At 41.3% G+C, this 24,065-nt stretch overlaps 1 protein-coding gene across 1 annotated transcript; it reads right to left on the minus strand.

Annotated features, from left to right (window-relative positions):
* Positions 1 to 10,463: 10,463 nt before the first annotated feature.
* reep5 (receptor accessory protein 5) lies at positions 10,464 to 23,245 on the minus strand. The gene is made up of 5 exons (XM_029646600.2): positions 23,028 to 23,245; positions 22,602 to 22,695; positions 20,434 to 20,572; positions 11,490 to 11,658; positions 10,464 to 10,862 (listed from the first exon to the last, which is right to left on the minus strand). Exons 1-5 carry the CDS (start codon positions 23,152 to 23,154, stop codon positions 10,807 to 10,809), a joined length of 585 nt encoding a protein of 194 aa, XP_029502460.1. The 5' UTR covers positions 23,155 to 23,245; the 3' UTR covers positions 10,464 to 10,806.
* Between the last annotated feature and the right edge of the window lie 820 nt (positions 23,246 to 24,065).

Consider the following 24,065-nt stretch of genomic DNA (forward strand, 5'->3'; position numbering starts at 1 on the left):
GGCTGTATGCTCGATTGGTTACACCTGTCAGCAATGTGTGTGGCTGAAATAGACAAATCCACTAATTTGAAGAGGTGTCCTCACACTTTTGTATATATAGTGTACCTGTGTCATGACATTGATTATAGCTCAGTTCATTCTCTCAGCAATGAATGGACATGGGTAAAGGAAATTGTGGTTTTGACTTGCAAATCTCCCTTCCCCCACCATCAACACCAACATCTCTGTGTAACCGCTCTCATATGGCTCATCGACAAAGGACGCGGTGCTGTTCTACACAACACTGTGTAAATTGCAAACTCCATCAAGGTTTAACAACCCGTTTGACTGGATGCTGCGTGATCATGCGTACATATACAGTGGTAATAAAAAGTATGTGAACCCTTTGGAATTACCTGGATTTATGCATGAATTAGTCAAAAAATGTGATCTGATCTTAGTTACAGCAATAGACAAACACACCCATTATATTTGTATTTTGTATTGTCTATATTATATTATATTGTATTTTTCTTGTCTATATTGAATAGATCATTTTAAACATTCACAGTGTAGGTTGGAAAAAGCATATGAACGCCGAGGCTAATGACTTTTCCAAAAGCTAATTGGAGTCAGGAGTCAGCTAACCTGGAGTCCAATCAATGAGACGAGATTGGAGATGTTGGTTAGAGCTGCCCTGCCCTATAAAAAAACACACAAAATTTGAGTTTGCTATTCACAAGAAGCATTACCTGATGTGAACCATGCCTCGAACAAAAGAGAGCTCAGAAGATCTAAGAATTGTTAACTTATATAAAGCTGGAAAGGGATACAAAAGTATCTCTAAAAGCCTTGATGTTTGTCAGACAAATTGTCTATAAATGGAGGAAGTTCAGCACTGTTGCTACTCTCCCTAGGAGTGGCTGTCCGGCAAAGACAGCTAAAGACTTACAGAAATCTCTGGAAATCTCTACAGTACGTAAAACATTAAACAAGAATGGTGTTCATGGGAGGACACCTAAGAAGAAGACACTGCTGCCCCCCAAAAAACATTGCTAGACATCTGAAGTTCGCAAAAGAGCACCTGGATATTCCACAGTGCTTCTGGCAAAATATTCTGAGGACAGATTCAACTAAACTTGAGTTGTTTGGAAGGAACAGAAAACACTTTGTGTGGTGGAAAAAAAGGCACAGCACACCAACATCAAAACCCCATCCCAACTGTAAAGTATGGTGGAGGGAGCATTTTGGTTTGGGGCTGCCTCAGGGCCTGGATAGCTTGCTATCATAGACAGAAAATGAATTCCCAAGTTTATCAAGACATTTTGCAGGAGAATGTAAGGCTATCTGTCCGCCAATTATTTTATATATTCGTTATTTTACCGGGTAAGTTGACTGAGAACACGTTCTCATTTGCAGCAACGACCTGGGGAATAATTACAGGGGAGAGGGTGGGGATGAATGAGCCAATTGTAAACTGGGGATTATTAGGTTTCCGTGATGGTTTGAGGGCCAGATTGGGAATTTCGCCAGGACACCGGGGTTAACACCCCTACTCTTACAATAAGTGCAATGGGATCTTTAATGACCTCAGAGAGTCAGGACACCCATTTAACATCCCATCCAAGACAGCACCCTACACAGGGCAGTGTCCCCAATCACTGCCTTGGGTTATTTTTTTAGACCAGAATAAAGAGTGCCTCCAACACCACTTCCAGCAGCATCTGGTCTCCCAACCAGGGACTGACCAGGACCAACCCTGCTTAGCTTCAGAAGCAAGCCAGCAGTGGTATGCATAGCTTGAACTTGAAGCTCAACTGACGTTGGGTGATGCAACAGGACCACGACCCAAAACACAGAAGTAAATCAACAACAGAATGGCTTCAACAGAAGAAAATATGCCTTCTGGAGAGGCCCAGTCAGAGTCCTGACCTCAACCCAATTTAAAATGCTGTGGTATGACCTCGAGCGGTTCACACCAGACATCCTAAGAATATTGCTGAACTGAAACAGTTCTGTAAAGATGAATGGTCCAAAATTCCTCCTGACTGCTGTGCAGGTCTGATCCGCAATTACAGAATACATTTGGTTGAGTTATTGCTGCCAAAGGAGGGTTAACCAGTTATTACACCCAAGGGTTCACATACTTTTCCCACCCTGCACTGTGAATGTTTACACGGTGTGTTCAATAAAGACATGAAAACACATTGTGTGTTATTAGTTTAAGCAGACTGTTTGTCTATTGTTGTGACAAATTTTATGACCAATTTATGCAGAAATCCAGGTAATTCCAAAGGGTTCACATACTTCTTCTTGCCACTGTGTGTGTGTGTGTGTGTATATATATATATATTTATTTATATATATACACAGTACCAGTCAAGAGTTTGGACACACACTCATTCAAGTTTTTTTCTTTATTTTTACTATTTTCTACATTGTATAATAATAGTGAAGACATCAAAACTATGAAATAACACGTATGGAATCATGTAGTAATCAAAAAGTGTTTCAAGATTCTTCAAAGTTTTGCCTTTAGCTTTGCACACTCTTGGCATTCTCTCAACCAGCTTCATGAAATGTATTTCAATTAACAGGTGTGCCTTGTTAAAAGTACATTTGTGGAATTTATTTCCTTTTAATGCGTTTGAGCCAATAACTTGTGTTGTGACAAGGTAGGGGAGGTATAAAGAAGACAGCCCTATTTGGTAAAAGACCAAGTCCATATTATGGCAAGAACAGCTCAAATAAGCAAAGAGAAATGACACTTTTTTTGTTAACATGATTCCATCTGTTATTTCATAGTTTTGATGTCTTCACTAATATTCTACAATGTAGAAAATAGTAAAAATGTAGGATAAACTCTTGAATGAGTCGGTGTATCCAAACTTTATATATATACACACACGGGATGCAGTTGCTCAAATAATACAGCAGGTGGTTCTACAACTATAAATACATATTCATAACCTGGCTGCTTAATTATGACAAAACTTATACAACTAAGGATGTCTTTTTCAATCCTGTTACACCTGCAATCCTCATCCATGCCATTGACCTTCAAATTGTCTCTATATTCTAAAATAATTCTCAGCAAAAAAAAGAGGTAGAATTAACACTCTGCACACCGTTATTTTCCTTAGACTAATTGTAAGCTCCTTATTTTTCATGTACTTTACCTATATAGAATACAAGGGTTGGATTTGCACTTAACAATTTCATGTATAAAAAAAAAAAGAGTAAAGTCTTGTCTTATGTTACCCTCATACATTATCTAGTGGTATCATTTACAATTGAGAACATATAGCTATCTCAACGATATGGAGATGATTTGTGAGTTCAGCTATTCTCTGTCTCAGATGTACAATGACAAGGGGCACATTGATTGCATATGCCCATTAGGACAGTAATGCCTTCATAGTGTAGGTCTATGGCTGTATTGGTAATGCATGCCATTATGATAAGCAGCTAAATGGGTTCACATGGCTGATATCCTGAGACAGTGCCAAGCAAATAAACCCCATTGGAGCTCTCACAACTGTACAAAAACATAATGTTCAGTTAAAAAACACACCTTCACACCTTTTTATTGTGGAACTATGACCTGTGATTAATGAGTATTGACACTAGTTCATCTTGAATAATGTTTTTTAAATTAACAATTAAAACAAGTTTAAACATATCATTTCAAAATGTACAAATTAGCTAACTTGTTTATAAATATTAGACATCTTAGGAAGGAGGCTATAATTACTAAAGCATCATTTCAGGTGAACAAACAAAGTCCATACCAGATGTGACCAACCTTGATCCACTCCCTGATCTACTGGGTGAGCAGACTTCTATTCCAGCCCACCAATAATACACATTATTATCAACTCATTAGGTTTGATCATTTGAATCAAATGTGTTAGTGCTTAGCTTGAACAGAAAGAAGCCTGCACACCCAGCAGACCTCCAGAAGGATTGGCCTGCTACAGTTGTAATAAGTTTGTAGCCTAAATTGTGTGTGACTTTTAACTGTATTGTTGTATATAATATGTGCTAACATATACAATCCATGGTATATGAGGATGTGCCAGCAGGTTCTTGGGACATTCACTAGGACCTCTTCATCTGCAGACAGTGTTTCACAGCTGAGGACAGACAACAACACAAAGGAACAGGCTCAATTATATTGCAATTAGACAGCCCGGACTATTATCTCTGTTTGTCTTCATTGTTTTCCTATCAAGGACTAGAACTGTAGAATATTTTAATATACACTATGTCATCCCACAACCTGCCCTATCTAACTAGCTAATACACCTACTTCCTTTTCTGGACAGCTGGAGCAAAACATCCTTTCACCCTGTTGAAATTTAGAGTATTCCTTTTTAATTTACAATGATACATAGGCCTACATCAAGACAACAGGCTAATATGAAGTTAGCTAGATGATTATATTTCAGTTAGCTATAGTATGTAAAGTTGTCTAGCTGGCTAGCTAGCAGCTCATTAGCCTACACACAGTTGCCTGTTGTAGCTAGCTAGCTAATAATACTGTAACGACCCTGGGTTTATAAGCGCGGAAATCGAGCATGCCTTTGCGGCACAGTCGATAGCGCGCCGGACCAAGGGCTAGAAGGTCGAGGGTTCAAGACCTGCTCCCTGCTGTTCATTACAATACTGTAATGAAACCGCAGGGGGCAGGTCTCGAACCCTCGACCCTCCCCTCAATGAGCGCCTCCTCGCGCTAGTTTGCGACTCGGCGTCTTTTCCGAACTAGCTCACCGGCCAAGCACACGCATTCCAAATGTACTTACTTGAATAGGTTTATTTTGGAGCAAAGGGTTGTCAAGAGGAGGCTCCGCTTCTGGTCAAAACCTACCGTTAGGGGCCAAGCTGAATTTTTCTCCTTAGGTTGAAGAGGCACTGTTGCGCCTTCTTCACCACGGTGTTGTGTGGCTAAACACGTATCCAACTCAATCATCAAGTTGGCTGATGACACAACAGTGGTGGGCCTGATTACCAACAACAATAAGATAGCCTACTACAGACCATTTCAGGTCCTCTGTGATGTGCACACCAAGGAACTTGAAGCTTTTTTACCCTCCACTGGGGCCACGTCGATGTGAATGGGGCGTGTTGTCTCTGTGGTCTCATGTTGTCCCAGATCAGCTCTTTCGTTTTGTTGACATTGTGGGAGAGGTTATTTGCCTGGCACCACTCCGCCAGGCTCTGTAGTAGGCTATCTCATTGTTGTTGGTAATCAGGCCTACCACTGTTGTGTCATCAGCCAACTTGATGATTGAGTTGGAGACGTGTTTAGCCACACAGTCATGACCAATGAATTCAAAGCTACATTATATTAATTGGCTAAATGCCATGCTAAGTGCGTACGGCTAAGTACATCACTGGGGCCAAGCTTCCTGCAATCCAGGACCTATATAGGACCGCGCCTATATTGGCTGTGTCAGAGGAAAGCCCATCAAATTGTTAGACTCCAGTCACCCAAGTCATAGACTGTTTTTACTGCTATCGCACGGCAAGCGGTACCAGAGCACCAAGTCTAGGAACAAAAGGCTCCTTAGCAGCTTTTACCCCCAAGCCATAAGACTGCTGAACAAATAATCAAATGGTCACCGGACAATTACATTGACCCCCCATTTGTTTTGTACACTGCTGCTATTTCTATGCATAGTCACTTCACCCCTACCTACATGTACAAATGACCTCTAACCTGTACCAAAAGACCTCTAGCCTTGTTATTGTGTTAATTTTAATTTTTGTTTTGTTTATTTTGTAAATATTTTCGTAAGTCTTCCTGAACTGCATTGTTGGTTAAGGGCTTGTAAGTAAGCAATTCACGGTAAGGTCTACACTTGTTGTATTCGGGCACATGTGACAAATAAAGTTTGATTTCTAAATATACAGTGCATTCGGACCCCTTGACTTTTTCCACATTTTGTTACGTTGCGCCTTATTCTAAAATGGATTACATTTTTTCTCATCAATCTACACACAATACCCCATAATGACAAAGTGAAAACAGTTTTTTGAAATGTTTGCAAATATATTAAAAATAAAAAACAGATACCTTATTTACAAGTATTTAGACCCTTTGCTATGAGACTCGAAATTTAACTCAGGTGCATCCTGTCTCCATTGATCATCCTTGATGTTTATACAACTTAATTGGAGTCCACCTGTGGTAAATTCAATTGATTGGACATGATTTGGAAAGACAAACACCTGTCTATATAAGGTCCCACAGTTGACAGGGCATGTCAGAGCAAATACCAAGCCATGAGGTCGAAGGAATTGTCTGTAGAGCTCAGAGACAGGATTGTGTCTGGGGAAGGGTACCAAAAAATGTTTGCAGCATTGAAGGTCCCGAAGAACACAGTGGCCTCCATCATTCTTAAATGGAAGAAGTTTGGAACCATCAAGACTCGTCCTAGAGTTGTCCGCCCGGCCAAACTGAGCAATTGAGGGAGAAGGACCTTGGTCAGGGAGGTGACCAAGAAACCGATGGTCACTCTGACAGAGCTCCAGAGTTCCTCTGTGAAGATGGGAGAACTTTCCAGAAGGACAACCATCTCTGCTGCACTCCACCAATCAGGCCTTTATGGTAGAGTGGCCAGACAAAAGCCGCTCCTCAGTTAAAGGCACATGATAGCCCGCTTGGAGTTTGCCAAAAGGCACCTAAAGGACTCTCAGACATGAGAAACAAGATTCTCTGGTCTGATGAAACCAAGATTGAACTCCTTGGCCTGAATGCCAAGCGTCACGTCTGGAGGAAACTTGGCACCATCCCTACGGTGAAGCCGTAGGTGAAGCTGAATGTCCTTGAGTGGCCCAGCCAGAGCCCGGACTTGAACCCGATCGAACATCTCTGGCGAGACCTGCAAATAGCTGTGCAGCGACACTCCCCATCCAACCTGACCGAGTTTGAGATGATCTGCTGAGAAGAATGAGAGAAACTCCCCAAATACAGGTGTGATATGCTTGTAGCTTCATAATCAAAAAAACTTGATGCTGAAATGGCTGCCAACGGTGCTTCAACAAAGTACGGAGTAAAGGGTCTGAATACTTATGTAAATGTGATGTTTCAGGTTTTTTATTATATAAAGTTGCAAACATTTCTAAACCTGTTTTTTCTTTGTCATTATTGGCTACTGTGTGTAGGTTGACGGGAAAAAATGTTTAATCAATTTTAGAATACGACTGTAACGTAACAAAATGTGGAAAAAGTCAAGGTGTCTGAATACTTTCCAAATGCAGTGTAAATATTGACATAGTACTAAAGGATAAATAGCAAAAAGGATAAATTAATCAGCGGGTGATGGTGATTTCAGATAAAAAGTGGGGGGAAAGGCATACATTTTCCCCACCCCTAATCTGATAATGGAATGGTAGATGCCCCCCCCCCACACACACACACAGAGGGCCACAGTTTAGAGCAGTCATCTCAGACAGATCCAGCTCAGAGGCCCAGCTCCTGAGCTTCCATCAGCAGTATTTTAAAATGACTGTTCATGCAACAAAACAAAAAAATCTGACACGTATTGGAAAAATACTCTCAACAGGCTCTGCAATTCATAAATCAGAGTAGCAAGTAATCATGATGCACTGTTCAATTATTTATCCATTTAAACATACATTTTTTGAAGAAACCGCAGTTTTTGCCACAGCCTTCAATGGCGCTCATACGTTTTAAACGTGAGCTTGTCCAAAGTGTCGGACTGGAAGACAGCTGCTATCCATTGGAGCACTGCAATTGGTTTCCCAAAACGCTGGGGGCCAGGCTTAGCAAAAGGTCATTGGGTGAAAGTTTGCAGTATACATACCTCGAGCGTATCAAAGTTATGTGTGTTGTGATTCGCGAACGGGATACATTTATAGCTTGGTAAAAACGTTAGAGCCTATTGTGCAATATGTTCCAAAATGCAAATAAAATATACACGTGACAGTAATTCAGAGATGCAGTTCATAAGCATAGTGTTTCTGTATTTGTCTGGCTACGATGTACATTTCAACACGTCTTCACTCCATGACTGTGTAACAAGAACCCAGCATTATTTTCTGAATAAAAAAAATCCATGCATCATAGACAACGTCAAAGTAGAAGTTACATTTATTAGACATCGGTAGTTTCATTTCTCTCTTTCAATGCATTTCTCTTGAAAGCGAGCAGAAAATGATGTTCGGTAAGCACAATTAGAAGTTACATCAAATAAATGTAATTTTTGATGCATGGATTTTTTCTTTGGGAAATAAATGCTAGGCTCTTGTTACACCGTTACAGTCATGGAGTAAAGACGTGTTGAAATGTACCCGATTCCGGGTTATTCAATTGAGTATAATATCCTAATTTAGCACAAGTTGTAAGTATAGGGTTGAACAATGGCGACGAGGATAACGTTTGAAAAAGTATAGTCAAATATGAAAAGTGTGTTCGTGTCGACAGGATGGAAAGCACCGTACTAAAGTTTGACTGCTACAGTGAACCTGCTACACTCGTCCGCGTTGAACTAGGTGGTTGATGGCGTTAGAGCAGTTCTGCTTATAATTCCCAACAACGCACAGAAAAATGACAGTCAGGTTGCACCTGAAGCAAGAGGGAAAACCACTGACTTCATCACACCTCTATCAGAAACCATGGAGATACGTGCTGCTGCTCACACCAATGCACCACATTACAATGGCCCCTCCCACTGTCCTCAACACCGAGTAGGCTTCCTTTCACCCTTCATTTAATGGACAACCAAGACACTGGCAATGTTGCACTGATATCATGCTTAAAAACATTTCCCAAATATGATACTGGTTACCTGGTAATGGTTTCTTGTTGACAATCCTTGAACACAGCGCCAGGCCTACAGTTACACGTGAAATAAAGTGGAGGGAGAGAACACTCAATATTCTCAGTGGTATAAAGTACTTAAGTAAAAATACTTTTTTTTTTTAGATATCTGTACTTTACCTTACTCTTTATATTTTTGACTACTTTTACTTTTACCACACTCCTAAAGAAAATAATGTACTTTTTACTCCGTACATTTTCCCTGACACTCAAAAGTACTCATTACATGTTGAATGGCTAGCAGGACAGGAACATGATCCAATTCATACACTTATCAAGAGAACATCCCTGGTCATCCCTACTGCTTCTGATCTGACAGACTCACTAAACAGAGAACATCCCTGGGGGAGGGGTAACTGAAAAGTTGCTGGATCAAATCCCAGAGCTGACAAGGTAAAAATCTGTCGTTCTGCCCCTGAACAAGGCAGTTAACCCACTGTTCCCCGGTAGGCCGTCATTGTAAATAAGAATTTGTTCTTATCTGACTTGCCTAGTTAAATAAAACAATCCCTACTGCCTCTGATCTAACAGACTCACTAAACAGAGAACACGTGGTCATCTGTACTGCCTCTGATCTGGCAGACTCACTAAACACAATACATCTTTTGTGAGTGTTGGAGTGTGCCCCTGGCTATCCCGTACATTTTCAAATCAAAATGGGTCCGTCTGCCATAATAAATTTGAAATTATTTATACTTTTGATACTTGAGTATATTTACAACCAAATACCTTTACTCAAGTAGTATTGTACTGGGTGACTTTCACTTTTACTAGAGTAACATTTAAGTATGACAATTGGGTACTTTTCCCACCATTGGATATTCTGGCATCTCATGCACCGCTGACAGCAAGGGTTCGGCTCTCTCATCTACCTTTCACCTCTGCATCTCTACCCAATAAACAAACAAAACATTTTTTTTTCCATTATTGATCATGGATGTACATCAAATTGTTCCTCACTCATATATCAGTCTATCATGTTACCAAAGGATACATGGGAAGGTTTCTGCTTCAAGCCCAGAGGGGTATACGTCAAAACAGGATCAGTGAGTTAGCCTGCTAACTTGCCTATTCAGAAAAAGTTTTGTTTAGAAGGATATGCTTGAAATTGGCATCATCTACTTAACTCAACAACCAAAAACACACATCTAAATCTAGCTTTATGAACCAGAAATTAAATGGTTCTTTCTGGTTGTTTGTCAAAGTTAACTTGATTTGTAGTATACCCTGCTGGACCGGGCTACATAAGCTGGAACTAACCTGGCAACAGATGACTGCTGATCTCTGATCCCAGGTACTATTCACTGCCAACGTGTCCTTGAGCAAGTCACTTAACCCCTACAATTGCCCCAGCGATGCTGATTGCCCCAGCCTTGTGTGTTTGTGCTGTTTATTAGGTTGGATTTTGTATCAGCAAATCAATCCTTCTCCATGTAAAGTTAATCTTATATCAGTATCTTTCTTCTATAAGCAGGCCCCAATTTACAGGGGAGGTTCAGGTATGCAAATCAAAACAGTAAATCCAGCCAAAATGTTAGCTTTTGGTCTAGTACACGTCACAAACTCTCTGCCAAAAATAACATTGTAAAAAAATACCATAATCCATTCATAATGAGGGAGAGAAACAATGGAGAAATAACAGCAAGTTTCTTTTTTATTTTATTTGGGTCCTTAAAGCGTAGCAGGAGGGGAAACAACATCACTGGCTCATTACAGCCTAAAAGGTACGCAAACAAGTTAAAGGTTTCAAACGGTTTTACATCACTCTTGGATACGTGACCATCTATCGCTGTGTTTTTTATTTTATTTTATTTTTTTACAGACAAACTGTGCAAGACCAAGATGCTATCCTTCAGATAATTTATAAAATAATAAACAATAAAAAAAATCCAAGGCAACATTTATTGAGCTGTGTAACACAGTCCACTCCAGAGATGACAATGCTGTTGAACTTTGGGAACTTTGTCCTCACGGCGCCTTTAGGAGTCCTTCTTCATCCCCTCCTCCCACATTATGTTCGCCGTCGCTTTCTTCGCTGTGGAACAAAAACATTACACTTTAGACGTAAGAGGCATACCTAAACAACTCTGCCTGTCTGTCTGTCAATAGGCCTACCTCAACAACACTATCTGTGTGTCTGCCTGTCTGTCTGTCAATAGGCCTACCTCAACAACACTATCTGTGTGTCTGCCTGTCTGTCAATAGGCCTACCTCAACAACACTATCTGTGTGTCTGCCTGTATGTCAAGAGGCCTACCTCAACAACACCGTCAGTCGGTCTGTCAGAGAAGCAGTCACAGACCATTTGACAATGAAAATGAATGGTCAAAGACCAGAGCATTCCAATTAATGTGATGCTGACCTTTTAAAATTAGACATATCAACAATGGCCATTTAAAATCTGTCAATGTGACAGGTTCACCGTTCCTCAATAATGCAATGAAGAAAACGTGTTACATTTCCGAAAACTGTCTGAACCCATTCCTCAAAACCTGTTGGAGTGAAAGGCATCACCGTCAGCTACTTTCAGAGAGCAGATGCTGCATATTTAATCCTTTAAAATGGTAAAGATGAGATTCAAAAGGGCAAAAGCTGAGACGGTTTAAAAAAGGATTCATCGTATTTCAGAGAGACATTGAAAACAGATGCCCGGTGTGCCTACCTTCATCTTTGAACTTGTCTGCAGCCTCTGTCGCCTTGCCCTTGAGGTCCTTGGCTATGTTGTCAATCTTGGACTCGTGCTTGAGGAAGATGGGGCGGATGATCCGCGTGTATATCTGGATGGAGCCGTTAGAAGGAGTTGGAGCCATGCACCACACCAAGAAGGCACACTGAGGGGAAACAAACAAAAGAACGTTCTCACCCAATGCATCCAGAAAACGCCGCCAAGAATAAATCTCTGAGTAAGTGCTCTAGCAAATTACACAAGCTGGCAGGCATGAGCTCCGTTGCCATGGAGATTTAGATGGGAAGTAAATAAGTACATCTGCTTCATACCAGCACATGATGGATGTAGATTAAGGAAGGAGATTAAGTTATTGAATCGAGTCAATATAATGTTATGATTTAACATGCTTTTAATACCTTAACAATGAGCTACTGTGCCTTCAGAAAGTATTGCACCCCTGGACTTTTTCTAAATGTTGGTGTGTTACAGCCTGAACTTAAAATGTATTAAATAGATTTAGTCTTCACTGGCCTAAACACAATACCCAATAACGTCAAAGTGGAACTATGTAGAAATGTTTACAAATTAATGAAATTAAAAGCTAATGTCTGGAGTCAATAAGTATTCAACTCCTTTGATATGGAAAGCCTAAATAAAGTTCAGGAGTAAAAATTTGCTTAACAAGTCAAATAATAAGTTGCATGAACTCACTCTGTGTGCAATAAGTGTTACATTTTTTTATGTGTATCAATACAAAGATACAGGCATCCTTCCTAACTCAGTTGCCGGAGAGGAAGGAAACCGCTCAGGGATTTCACCATGAGGCCAATGGTGATTGTAAAACAATTACAGAGTTTAATAGCTGTGATAGAAAACTGAGGATGGATCAACAGCATTGTAGTTACTCCACAATACTAACCACTTGACAGAGTGAAAAGAAAGAAGCCTGTACAGAATAAAATATTCCAAAATATGCATCCTGAGTGCAACAAGGAAAAGTAATACTGCAAAAAATGTGGCAAAGCAATTAACTTTGTCCTAAATGCTAACTTATGTTTGGGGAAAATCCAACACATTACGGAGTACCACTCCATATTTTCAAGGATTTTTTATTTCACCTTTATTTAACCAGGTAGGCTAGTTGAGAACAAGTTCTCATTTACAACTGCGACCTGGCCAAGATAAAGCATAGCAGTGTGAACAGACAGCAACACAGAGTTACACATGGAGTAAAAAATAAACAAGTAAATAACACAGTAGAAAAAAAGGAGTCTATATACATTGTGTGAAAAAGGCATGAGGTAGGCGAATAATTACAATTTCAGCAGATTAACACTGGAGTGATAAATGATCAGATGGTCATGTGCAGGTACTGGTGTGATACTGGTGTGCAAAAGAGCAGAAAATTAAATAAATAAAAACACTATGGGGATGAGGTAGGTAAATTGGGTGGGCTATTTACCGATGGACTATGTACAGCTGCAGCGATCGGTTAGCTGCTCAGATAGCAGATGTTTAAAGTTGGTGAGGGAGATAAAAGTCTCCAACTACAGTGATTTTTGCAATTCGTTCCAGTCACAGGCAGCAGAGAACTGGAAGGAAAGGCGGCCAAATGAGGTGTTGGCTTTAGGAATGATCAGTGAGATACACCTGCTGGAGCGAGTGCTACGGGTGGGTATTGCCATCGTGACCAGTGAACTGAGATAAGGCGGAGCTTTACCTAGCATGGACTTGTAGATGACCTGGAGCCAGTGGGTCTGGCGACGAATATGTAGCGAGGGCCAGCCGACTAGAGCATACAGGTCACAGTGGTGGGTGGTATAAGGTGCTTTAGTAACAAAGCGGATGGCACTGTGATAAACTGCATCCAGTTTGCTGAGTAGAGTATTGGAAGCCATTTTGTAGATGACATCGCCGAAGTCGAGGATCGGTAGGATAGTCAGTTTTACTAGGGTAAGTTTGGCGGCCTGAGTGAAGGAGGCTTTGTTGCGAAATAGAAAGCAGATTCTAGATTTGATTTTGGATTGGAGAGGTTTGATATGAGTCTGGAAGGAGAGTTTACAGTCTAGCCAGACACCTAGGTACTTATAGATGTCCACATATTCTAGGTCGGAACCATCCAGGGTGGTGATGCTAGTCGGGCATGCGGGTGCAGGCAGTGAACGGTTGAAAAGCATGCATTTGGTTTTACTAGCGTTTAAGAGCAGTTGGAGGCCACGGAAGGAGTGTTGTATGGCGTTGAAGCTCGTTTGGAGGTTAGATAGCACAGTGTCCAAGGAAGGGCCAGAAGTATACAGAATGGTGTCGTCTGCGTAGAGGTGGATCAGGGAATCGCCCGCAGCAAGAGCAACATCATTGATATATACAGAGAAAAGAGTCGGCCCGAGAATTTAACCCTGTGGCACCCCCATAGAGACTGCCAGAGGACCGGACAACATGCCCTCGGATTTGACACCCTGAACTCTGTCTGCAAAGTAGTTGGTGAACCAGGCAAGGCAGTCATTAGAAAAACCGAGGCTACCGAGTCTGCCGATAAGAATACGGTGATTGACAGAGTCGAAAGCCTCGGCCAGGTCGATGAAGACGGCTGCACAGTACTGTCTTTTATTGATGGCGGTTATGATATCGTTTAGTACCTTGAGCGTGGCTGAGGTGCACCTGTGACCGGCTCGGAAACCAGATTGCACAGCGGAGAAGGTACGGTGTGATTCGAGATGGTCAGTGATCTGTTTGTTGACTTGGCTTTCGAAGACCTTAGATAGGCAGGGCAGGATGGATATAGGTCTGTAACAGTTTGGGTCCAGGGTGTCTCCCCCTTTGAAGAGGGGATGACCGTGGCAGCTTTCCAGTCCTTGGGGATCTCAGACGATAGGAAAGAGAGGTTGAACAGGCTGGTAATAGGGGTTGCGACAATGGCGGCGGATAGTTTCAGAAATAGAGGGTCCAGATTGTCAAGCCCAGCTGATTTGTACAGGTCCAGGTTTTGCAGCTCTTTCAGAACATCTGCTATCTGGATTTGGGTAAAGGAGACGCTGGGGAGGCTTGGGCGAGTAGCTGCGGGGGGGGGGGGGGGGGGTGAAGCTGTTGGCCGAGGTTGGAGTAGCCAGGAGGAAGGCATGGCCAGCCGTTGAAGTTTTCGATTATCATGGATTTATCGGTGGTGACCATGTTACCTAGCCTGGGCAGCTGGGAGGAGGTGCTCTTGTTCTCCATGGACTTTACAGTGTCCCAGAACTTTTTGGAGTTGGAGCTACAGGATGCAAATTTCTGCTTGAAAAAGCTGGCCTTTGCTTTCCTGACTGACTGGGTGTATTGGTTCCCGACTTCCCTGAACAGTTGCATATTGCGGGGACTATTCAATGCTATTGCAGTCCGCCACAGAATGTTTTTGTGCTGGTCGAGGGCAGTCAGGTCTGGAGAGAACCAGGGGCTATATCTGTTCTTAGTTCTTCATTCTTTGAATGGAGCATGCTTGTCTAAGATGGTGAGGAAGTTACTTTTAAAGAATGACCAGGAATCCTCAACTGACGGGATGAGGTCAATATCCTTCCAGGATACCCGGGCCAGGTCTATTAGAAAGGCCTGGTCGCAGAAGTGTTTTAGGGAGCGTTTGACAGTGATTAGGGGTGGTCGTTTGACTGCGGACCCGTAGCGGATACAGGCAATGAGGCAGTGATCACTGAGATCCTGATTGAAGACAGCGGAGGGGTATTTGGAGGGCCAGTTGGTCAGGATAACGTATATGGTCTATGAGGGTGCCCTTGTTTACAGATTCAGGGTTGTCCCTGGTGGGTTCCTTGATGATTTGTGTGAGATTGCATCTAGCTTAGATTGCAGGACTGCCGGGGTGTTATGCATATCCCAGTTTAGGTCACCTAACAGAACAAACTCTGAAGCTAGATAGGGGGCGATCAATTCACAAATGGTGTCCAGGGCACAGCTGGGAGCTGAGGGGGGTCAGTAGCAGGTGGCAACAGTGAGAGACTTATTTCTGGAGAGATTAATTTTTTAAATTAGAAGTTCGAACTGTTTGGGTATGGACCTGGAAAGTATGACATTACTTTGCAGGCTATCTCTGCAGTAGACTGCAACTCCTCCCCCTTTGGCAGTTCTATCTTGACGGAAAATGTTATAGTTGGGTATGGAAATCTCCGAATTTTTTTGGTGGCCTTCCTAAGCCAGGATTCAGACAAGGCAAGGACATCAGGGTTGGCAGAGTGTGTTAAAGCAGTGAGTAAAACAAACTTAGGGAGGAGGCTTCTGATGTTGACATGCATGAAACCAAGGCTTTTTCGATCACAAAAGTCAACAAATGAGGGTGCCTGGGGACATGCAGGGCCTGGGTTTACCTCCACATCACACGTGGAACAGAGGAGTAGGATGAGGGTGCGGCTAAAGGCTATCAAAACTGGTCGCCTAGAGCGTTGGGGACAAATAATAAAAGGAGCAGATTTCTGGGCGTGGTAGAATATATTCAGGGCATAATGCGCAGACAGGGGTATGGTGGGGTGCGGGTACAGCGGACGTAAGCTCAGGCACTGGGTGATAAGAGAGGTTGTGTCTCTGGACATGCTGGTTGTAATGGGTGAGGTCACCGCATGTGTGGGAGGTGGGACAAAGGAGGTATAAAGAGTGGAACTAGGGTTCCATTGTAAACTAAAACAATGATAACTAACCTGAACAACAGTATACAAGGCATATTGACATTTGAGAGAGACATACAGCGAGGCATAAAGTAATCGCAGGTGTTGATTGGGAGAGCTAGCTAAAACAACAGGTGAGACAACAACAGCTAATCAGCTAACACAACAACAGCAGGTAACATGGCGATGACTAGGCAGAGGGGGTCGGATTAACTACACACAGAGCCTGAGTTTGCGGCTGGGGCTGACGGATAAAAAATTAATTAACAGAATGGAGTACCGTGATTAATGGACAGTCCAGCAGGCATCAGATATGTAGCCAAGTGATCATAGTGTCCAGGGGGCAGCAGTAGATGAAACAGGGGAGCCGCCACTACGCTAGTGACACGGCGTTTAAAGTTAGTAGCCCTGGGCTAGTAGGAGCGTATGCTCCGACGGAGGCCGGATGAAGGCACAGCGGATGGAGTATTCGTCGGCAGACCAGTCGTGGTGGTGCGGCGGGGCGCCGTGTCGACAGAGAATCCAAGCCAGATGGTGAAAGAGGTATTGTGGAATTTAGTTTGCTAGCCGGGAGATGTGCCTGGCTCACGGCTAACTGGTGCTAGCTTCGTGGCAGTGGCGTTAGCCACTATATCCAATCTGTAGCAGCGGTGATCCGGTGCCAAGGTCCAGAGCTTACAGCAAGGATCCGGTGGAGTTTTGGGCTCTAGCCGTGTATGAGTGGGGTTTGTGTGAACAGCTGAGTAGGCCGGGAGGTGGGCCTCGGGGATAGCTTCGGTACTGGGTGCCACAGTGAGTGAAAGCTAGCTGTGAGCTAGCTAGCTGTAAGCTGTGAGCTAGCTAGCTGCAAGCTAGCTGTGAAGATCAGAAGTAGTGGTCCAGGGATTACGGCAGGAATCCGGCATTGTTGTGGAGAGACAGTCCGATATTGGTAGACTAGCGAGTATTATCCAGGCTAAAAACAGGGCTGGTATCTGTGCAGAAGGTAAAAGCCGCTAGAAGTGGTTAACAATGACTAAATAGCTTGTAGCTAATTAGCTGGTTAGCTTCTGGAGATTCTTGAATGTGTTCTAAAATTGAAAATAATAGCGATTCCGTATCACATTGGGTGAGGCAGGTTACCGGAAGGTATAATCAAATAAAAAATTGAAAAGAGATTGAAAATAAATTGAAATATATATATATATATATACGAAAAATACAAAAGTACACGAGAGGCCAAAACAAACACGTCTTCACTGCTACGCCATCTTGGATAGTGGTAACTGCATCATGTTATGGGTATGCTTGTAAATTGTTCAGGACTTGGGGAGGTTTAAAAAAGAAAAGGAAAATAAAGAAACAGAATGGAGCTAAGCACAGGCAAAATCCCAGAGGAAAACTTACTTCAGTCTGCTTTCCACCAGAAACTGGGAGATAAATAAAAAAATTCAGCTGGACAAACCTAAAATACAAGGCCAAATCTAACCTGGAGTTGCTTACCAAGAAGACAGTGAATGTTCCTGAGTGGCCAAGTTACATGTTGCAAGACCTGCAAAAGGTTATCTAGCAATGATCAACAACCAATTTGACAGAGCTTGAAGAATTTTGAAAATAATAAACGGGCAATTGTTGCACAATCCAGGTGGGGAAAGCTCTTAAGAGACTTCCCCAGAAAGACTCAAATCTGTAATTGCTGCCAAAAGGTGATTATAACATATTGACTATGGGTTCAATACTTATCTAATCAAGATATTGGTGCTGAGAGATTAGTCCTTTTTTAGATTGGTTCAGATTCAGTTTGATTATAAAATAAACACTTTTTTGATTTTGATTATTTAGGTTGAATGCTGTAACAGAACAAAACAATAAAAGTTCCATGATGGTAGTGACTGCCCATTACTGCTAATCACTTATTAGCCATCATGTCTACTTTAAAATATTTCAGTTGTTGTGTATTACATTTGTTTTATTTGATTACTTTATTTCAATCTAAGTCATCTCATCTCTATAGATCTGCTCTCTGACAAAAATCACTTTTCTAGTTCTTCAAACTAAATAAGGCATACTTTCATTACAGCTGAATACCAACTATCACTTAGATCATGTATTTTCAGGTAGAGATGCCCGATACCCCTCAAAATAACGCACTCCGGACAAGTAGATAAGAAATGGATTATGGTCATTATAGTTAATTACCACGTTTTATGAGCTAAACTATGTAGAACATTGGCCTGTTGATCTGATAAACACTACCAGTCAAAAGTTTTAGAACACCTACTCATTCAAGGGTTTTTCTTTATTTGTACTATTTTCTACATTGTAGAATAATATTGAAGACATAAAAACTATGAAATAACACATATGGAATCATGTAGTAACCAACCTATGCTGAGCACTTGTTGGCTAATCCCAAAATTTGGTTGAGGTCCGGGGATTGTGGAGGCCAGGTCATATGATGCAGCACTCCATCACTGTCCTTCTTGGTAGAATAGCCCTTACACAACCTGGAAGTATGTTGGGTCATTGTCCTGTTGAAAAGCAAATGATAGTCCCACGAAGACCAAACCAGATGCGATGGCATATCGCTGCAGAATGCTGTGGTAGCCATGCTGGTTAAGTGTGCCTTGAATTCTAAATAGATCACTGACAGTATCACCAGCAAAGCACCATAACACCTCCTCTTCCATGCTTAATGGTGGGAAATACACATGTGGAGATAATCTGTTCACCCACACTGCATCCCACAAAGACACGGCAGTTGGAACCAAAAACCTCCAATTTGGACTCCAGACAAAATAACAAATTTCCACCGATCTACTGTCCATTGCTCGTGTTTTTTGGCCCAAGCAAGTCTCTTCTTCTTATTGGTGTCTTGTAGTAGTGGTTTCTTTTCAGCAATTTGACCATAAAGGCTTGTTTTCCTCTGAACAGTTGGATGTTGAGATGTGTCTGTTACTTGAACTCTAAAGCATTTATTTGGGCTGTAATGTCAGAGGCTGGTAACTCTACTGAACTTATCCTCTGCAACCAGAGGTAACTCAGGGTCTTCCATTTCTGTTGCGGTCCTCATGAGACACAGTTTCATCATAGCGCTTGGATGGTTTTTGCGACTGCACTTGAAGAAACTTTCAAAAATTCTTGAAATTTTCCAGATCAACTGACCTTTGTTTTAAAGTAATGATGGACTGTTGTTTCTCATTGCTTATTTGAGCTGTTCATGCCATAATATGGACTTGGTCTTTTACCAAATAGGGCTGTCTTCTATATACCCCGCTACCTTGTCACAACACAACTGATTGGCTCAAATGCATTAAGAAGGAAAGAAATTCCACAAATTAACTTTTAACAAGGCCCACCTGTTAAATGAAATGCATTCCATGTGACTACCTCATTAAGCTGGTTAAGAGAATGCCAATAATGTGCAAAGCTGTCATCAAGGCAAAGGGTGACTATTTGAAGAATCTCAAATATAACATTTTATGATTTTCTTTTAGCACTTTGTTGGTTACTACATGATTCCATATGTGTTATTTCATAGTTTTGGTGTCTTCACTATTATTCTACTATGTATAAATAGTCAAAATAAAGAAAAAGTATGTGTTCTAAAACTTTTGACCGGTAGTGTAGCTCCAGAGAAACTGCATTGACCGGTAGTGTAGCTCCAGAGAAACTGCATTGACCGGTAGTGTAGCTCCAGAGAAACTGCATTGACCGGTAGTGTAGCTCCAGAGAAACTGCATTGACCGGTAGTGTAGCTCCAGAGAAACTGCATTGACCGGTAGTGTAGCTCCAGAGAAACTGCATTGCGTGCATTGAGCTCGCAGATGTCTGTTCAAATTATTGAACAGACATCAGTGATTTAGTCATTTAAAACAAACAAAAAATAACTGCAATGTTTTTTCTTCATTAATTGTTTTACACATTTCAGCATTGTTCTTCTACTTTGACATTAGTTTTGTGTAGATCGTAGACAAAATTAGAATTAAAACTATTTTAATCCCACTAAACAACAAAATGTGGAAAAAGTCAAGGGGTGTGAATACTTTCTGAAGGTACTGTAAGTGTGATTTATTTTCAGAATTCACACCTTTTGAAGTTGAAAACATTTCAGCCAATTATTTAACTATGGAGTGTGTTTGGATGTTGGCAACTGTGTGCAGAAGGTTTCACAATAGCAGGACAGTTTGACAAATGAGGGTGTGTGCACTGCACATCATGCCCTCAATGTTAATCTCATCAAATAGTATCAAAGATTAGGAAACCACTGTTACTTCAGGACCTTGAGGTTAAGGACAAACACCAGTATGCATTACCTTTCCCATGTAGTAAAATGGGAACCAGGACAGGAAGATGTCAGCAAAGAACTCTGCCACGCTGAACACTCCATACACCACCCAGTAGGTCAGCCATTTTGTGTCATCATCTTTGGTTACACTTTCAATGGCTTTGATCCTGCAATTAAAGGATAAGTCCATGTTAGCGACAGGATGCCTAGAAGCATAATGGAAAAGTATTATGCAAGATGACATGAACACACTGAGCAGGTTTCATAACAAACACGAATTCGCATTGATTTTATATTTGGGAAAGAATAGCCAGGCTGTTAAGCTACAGGCTAAAGAAAGAACATAATAGATACCATACGGCCTGACAACTAGGTTTCCATGGTAATATTTTGACTCACGAGTGGGAGTTCAGAGCAAATTGTGAGTCTTGTCTCAATGTTTCGCATGCCAAATAAGAGTGAGTGTTCCATTTTTATCTTTGAACAGCATTTGCGTTGTTTCACTGTGTGCGCTGACGTTTGTAAACTCATCCATATCTAAACAAGTTATGAATTTAATAATATAACTTGTTGTACAAGGATAACACTATACGTCAGAGTTCAGTTGAACTTTGTCCAGACATGCAGAGTTAATCACAAGGAGCAACTGTGGTTGGGACCAACTGAAATGACTGAGTCACTTACATTTTGTTTCTGTGGTTAATCATGTGCATCTGGATTTTCCTCTCTGTGCTTATTGCCCAGTCTCTTGCAACACTCCACAAGAGCAGCAGTAGCCTCATGGCTGCTTTTCCCCACATTTGGGCCTACATGTTGAATAACTAAAATATAGTACTCATTGCAAATCTATACGGTCAGTGTGTCTGGGAGAAAATGTGATCTCCTCACCCCGAGGAGTGATTTTATATCATTCATAGAGGAGTTTGATTAGATCATCCACACCAAAAAAAGTGTTAGATTGTGACATTTTAATGTTTCAACGGTTTTTGCACAATAGAGAGCGGAACCACAACACAAAGTAGCCAGTTAATCATGTGGCAATACATTTAATAGGATTACGGCTATAGCATATTGCTGCACTAAGTATTTTACGCAACTGTAGACACAGGAAACCATACATTACTACCTTATGAAAGATGCCTTTAACCCATAACAGTTTAAGCCTCTGGGAGGAGGGGGGGGGGGGTTATACTATGCTATATGGAATTGTTTTAAGGTCATACAAGGATAATCTTGGTATTTGATTTTGAATTTTAAGACCCCTTAATGCATAATATAATAATAATAATTAAATATTTTAATAATTATTTTTGTCCTTACTGCTATTAGCCCATACAAACGCATTCACTACATGGAACAACAGATTGTAGTCCGCTGCCCCACTCAAAAAAAGAACGTTTGTTCTTTAGTGTCTGTCCTATAGGCCAAATCGTTCGGATGCTACAGACGATTTTGAGAGAGATTTCCCGGACATCTCATGGTCTGAAAAACACCGCTCTAGCTCTGCCACCTTTCACCGCAGACACGGAAGTGCAACGTTGGCGGATGTGGTGGATTGAGCCGCATCCAATGCAAAATAAAAAACATCTCTAGTTGAAATTGACATATTCTTATGGGGATTTTTGTATTGTGCTAATTAGATTTCCGCTGAGGCGAGAACATCGACTCTAGGTTTTTTAAAAAAGGTGATATCAAACACACACCCGACCTGCTGACAAAATTGTCTACAATTGGACCTTAGTTAGTATGTAACAACTTGTAGTAAGATGCTGCTGGCATATTGCCGAGTACTTTACCAGTGCCATTCTAAGAATCCTGACTCTCAAGCTAATAGTAAGGTAAACATGCACTTTGGACCCAGACATTATTCTTCAGCATGGGCTACTGTATGACTAACGTTACATTGGTAACACCCATCAAGCAAAATGTGTTTAAAATTATTCACAAGATCAAATAGGCTCTCTCCGTGCAACGTGGGCGATTGATTCCCCGTTGGGCCTTGTTTCTGTGGGCAATATTGAAATAGCATAGTGATATTGTGTTCATGCTATTGGGCGTGCGTGTGAGGAACAGGGTAGGGTGGGTCATATATGACGCAATTCATTAATTTTTTTTTGTTGCCCAGAACAGGGCAGCAACAATTTTATATTTGGATTGCTATCCTAAATGACCAATTTATAAGAAAAAAAGACTTACGATATGTAGGCTGGATAAACAAATCCGATGAGGTTGCACAGTAGGGAGGCTCCATACCCAATAACCAGGTAAATTGCGAGAATGACGACGACAACTGCAAGATAATAACATCTGTTTATTAGCCTACAGGCTACAAATATGTCATCGATTAATATAAGTGATTGTCTAAATATCATCTAGTCAAACAATAAAAATGGTGTACAGTATGCTCATGTGGAAACGTATTGTATTCTGACAAAGCCCATCAAAACGTACAACAATTTATTTGATCAGAATATTGACTTGACGTTATTTGTCAAAATAACAAACTGTGCCACGACCTATGCAGGCTGTGTTACCAGAACTCTTACAGCATACCCTCATTTTCTTTTCAATAAATAGATCCCTTGTGCTCCCCCCCCCATCTCATAACAGCAAAATACTTACCGATTGCGATATAGGCCCTGTTTACTCCAGTTTTAGCTTCTATCTTTGCCAATGCATCGGTCATGAAATTCTTTTCATGAAGAAACTTGTCGAATCTCTCTTTTATGTCCTGTACCATTGCTGCCATGATTTTCGTGTTGTATGGTGCTGGTTGGCTATTGAACTGCGACACCCATGCAACTCTATCCTGCTTCTTCTCGCTGTTCAGAGTAAATGAATGGAAGCACCGCCAGAATCACACTGAACGATACGTCACTGCAATATGTCTACAGCCACACCCAATACTTTGATGACATTGCTAAATTGTATAGAATCCAATTGTATTTGTCACATGCGTCTTAAACAATAGGTGTAGACTAAACGTGACATGCTTACTTATAGGGCCTTTCCAACCATTCCAGTGTTTTACTTGCTATATTGTATTTACTTTGCCACCATGGCCTTTTTTTGCCTTTACCTCCCTTATCTCACCTCATTTGCTCACATCGTATATAGACTTGTTTATACTGTATTATTGACTGTAAGTTTGTTTTACTCCATGTGTAACTCTGTGTCGTTGTATGTGTCGAACTGCTTTGCTTTATCTTGGCCAGGTCGCAATTGTAAATGAGAACTTGTTCTCAACTTGCCTACCTGGTTAAATAAAGGTGAAATAAAAAAATTAAAATATATATAGAAAAATAACACAAGCAATAAATACACAATGACAAACGATTTTCTATATACACGGGGTATTTGTATTTGTATTTATTATGGATCCCCATTCGCTGCTGCCTTATCAGCAGCTACTCTTCCTTGGGTCCAGCAAATTAAGGCAGTTTATATTTAAAAAATCTACAATACATTCACCGATTTCCCAACAGTCGGTGTGCCCTTAGTCCCCTACTCCACCACTACCACATATTTACAGTACTAAATCCATGTGTATGTACAGTGTGTATGTTATCTTGTGTGTGTGTGTGTGTGCATGTGTCTGTGCCAACGTTTGTGTTGCTTCACAGTCCCCGCTGTTCCATAAGGTGTTTTTGATCTGTTTTT

This window comes from Oncorhynchus nerka, linkage group LG4 (assembly GCF_034236695.1).
Source record: "Oncorhynchus nerka isolate Pitt River linkage group LG4, Oner_Uvic_2.0, whole genome shotgun sequence".
Classification (NCBI taxonomy): Eukaryota; Metazoa; Chordata; class Actinopteri; order Salmoniformes; family Salmonidae; genus Oncorhynchus; species Oncorhynchus nerka.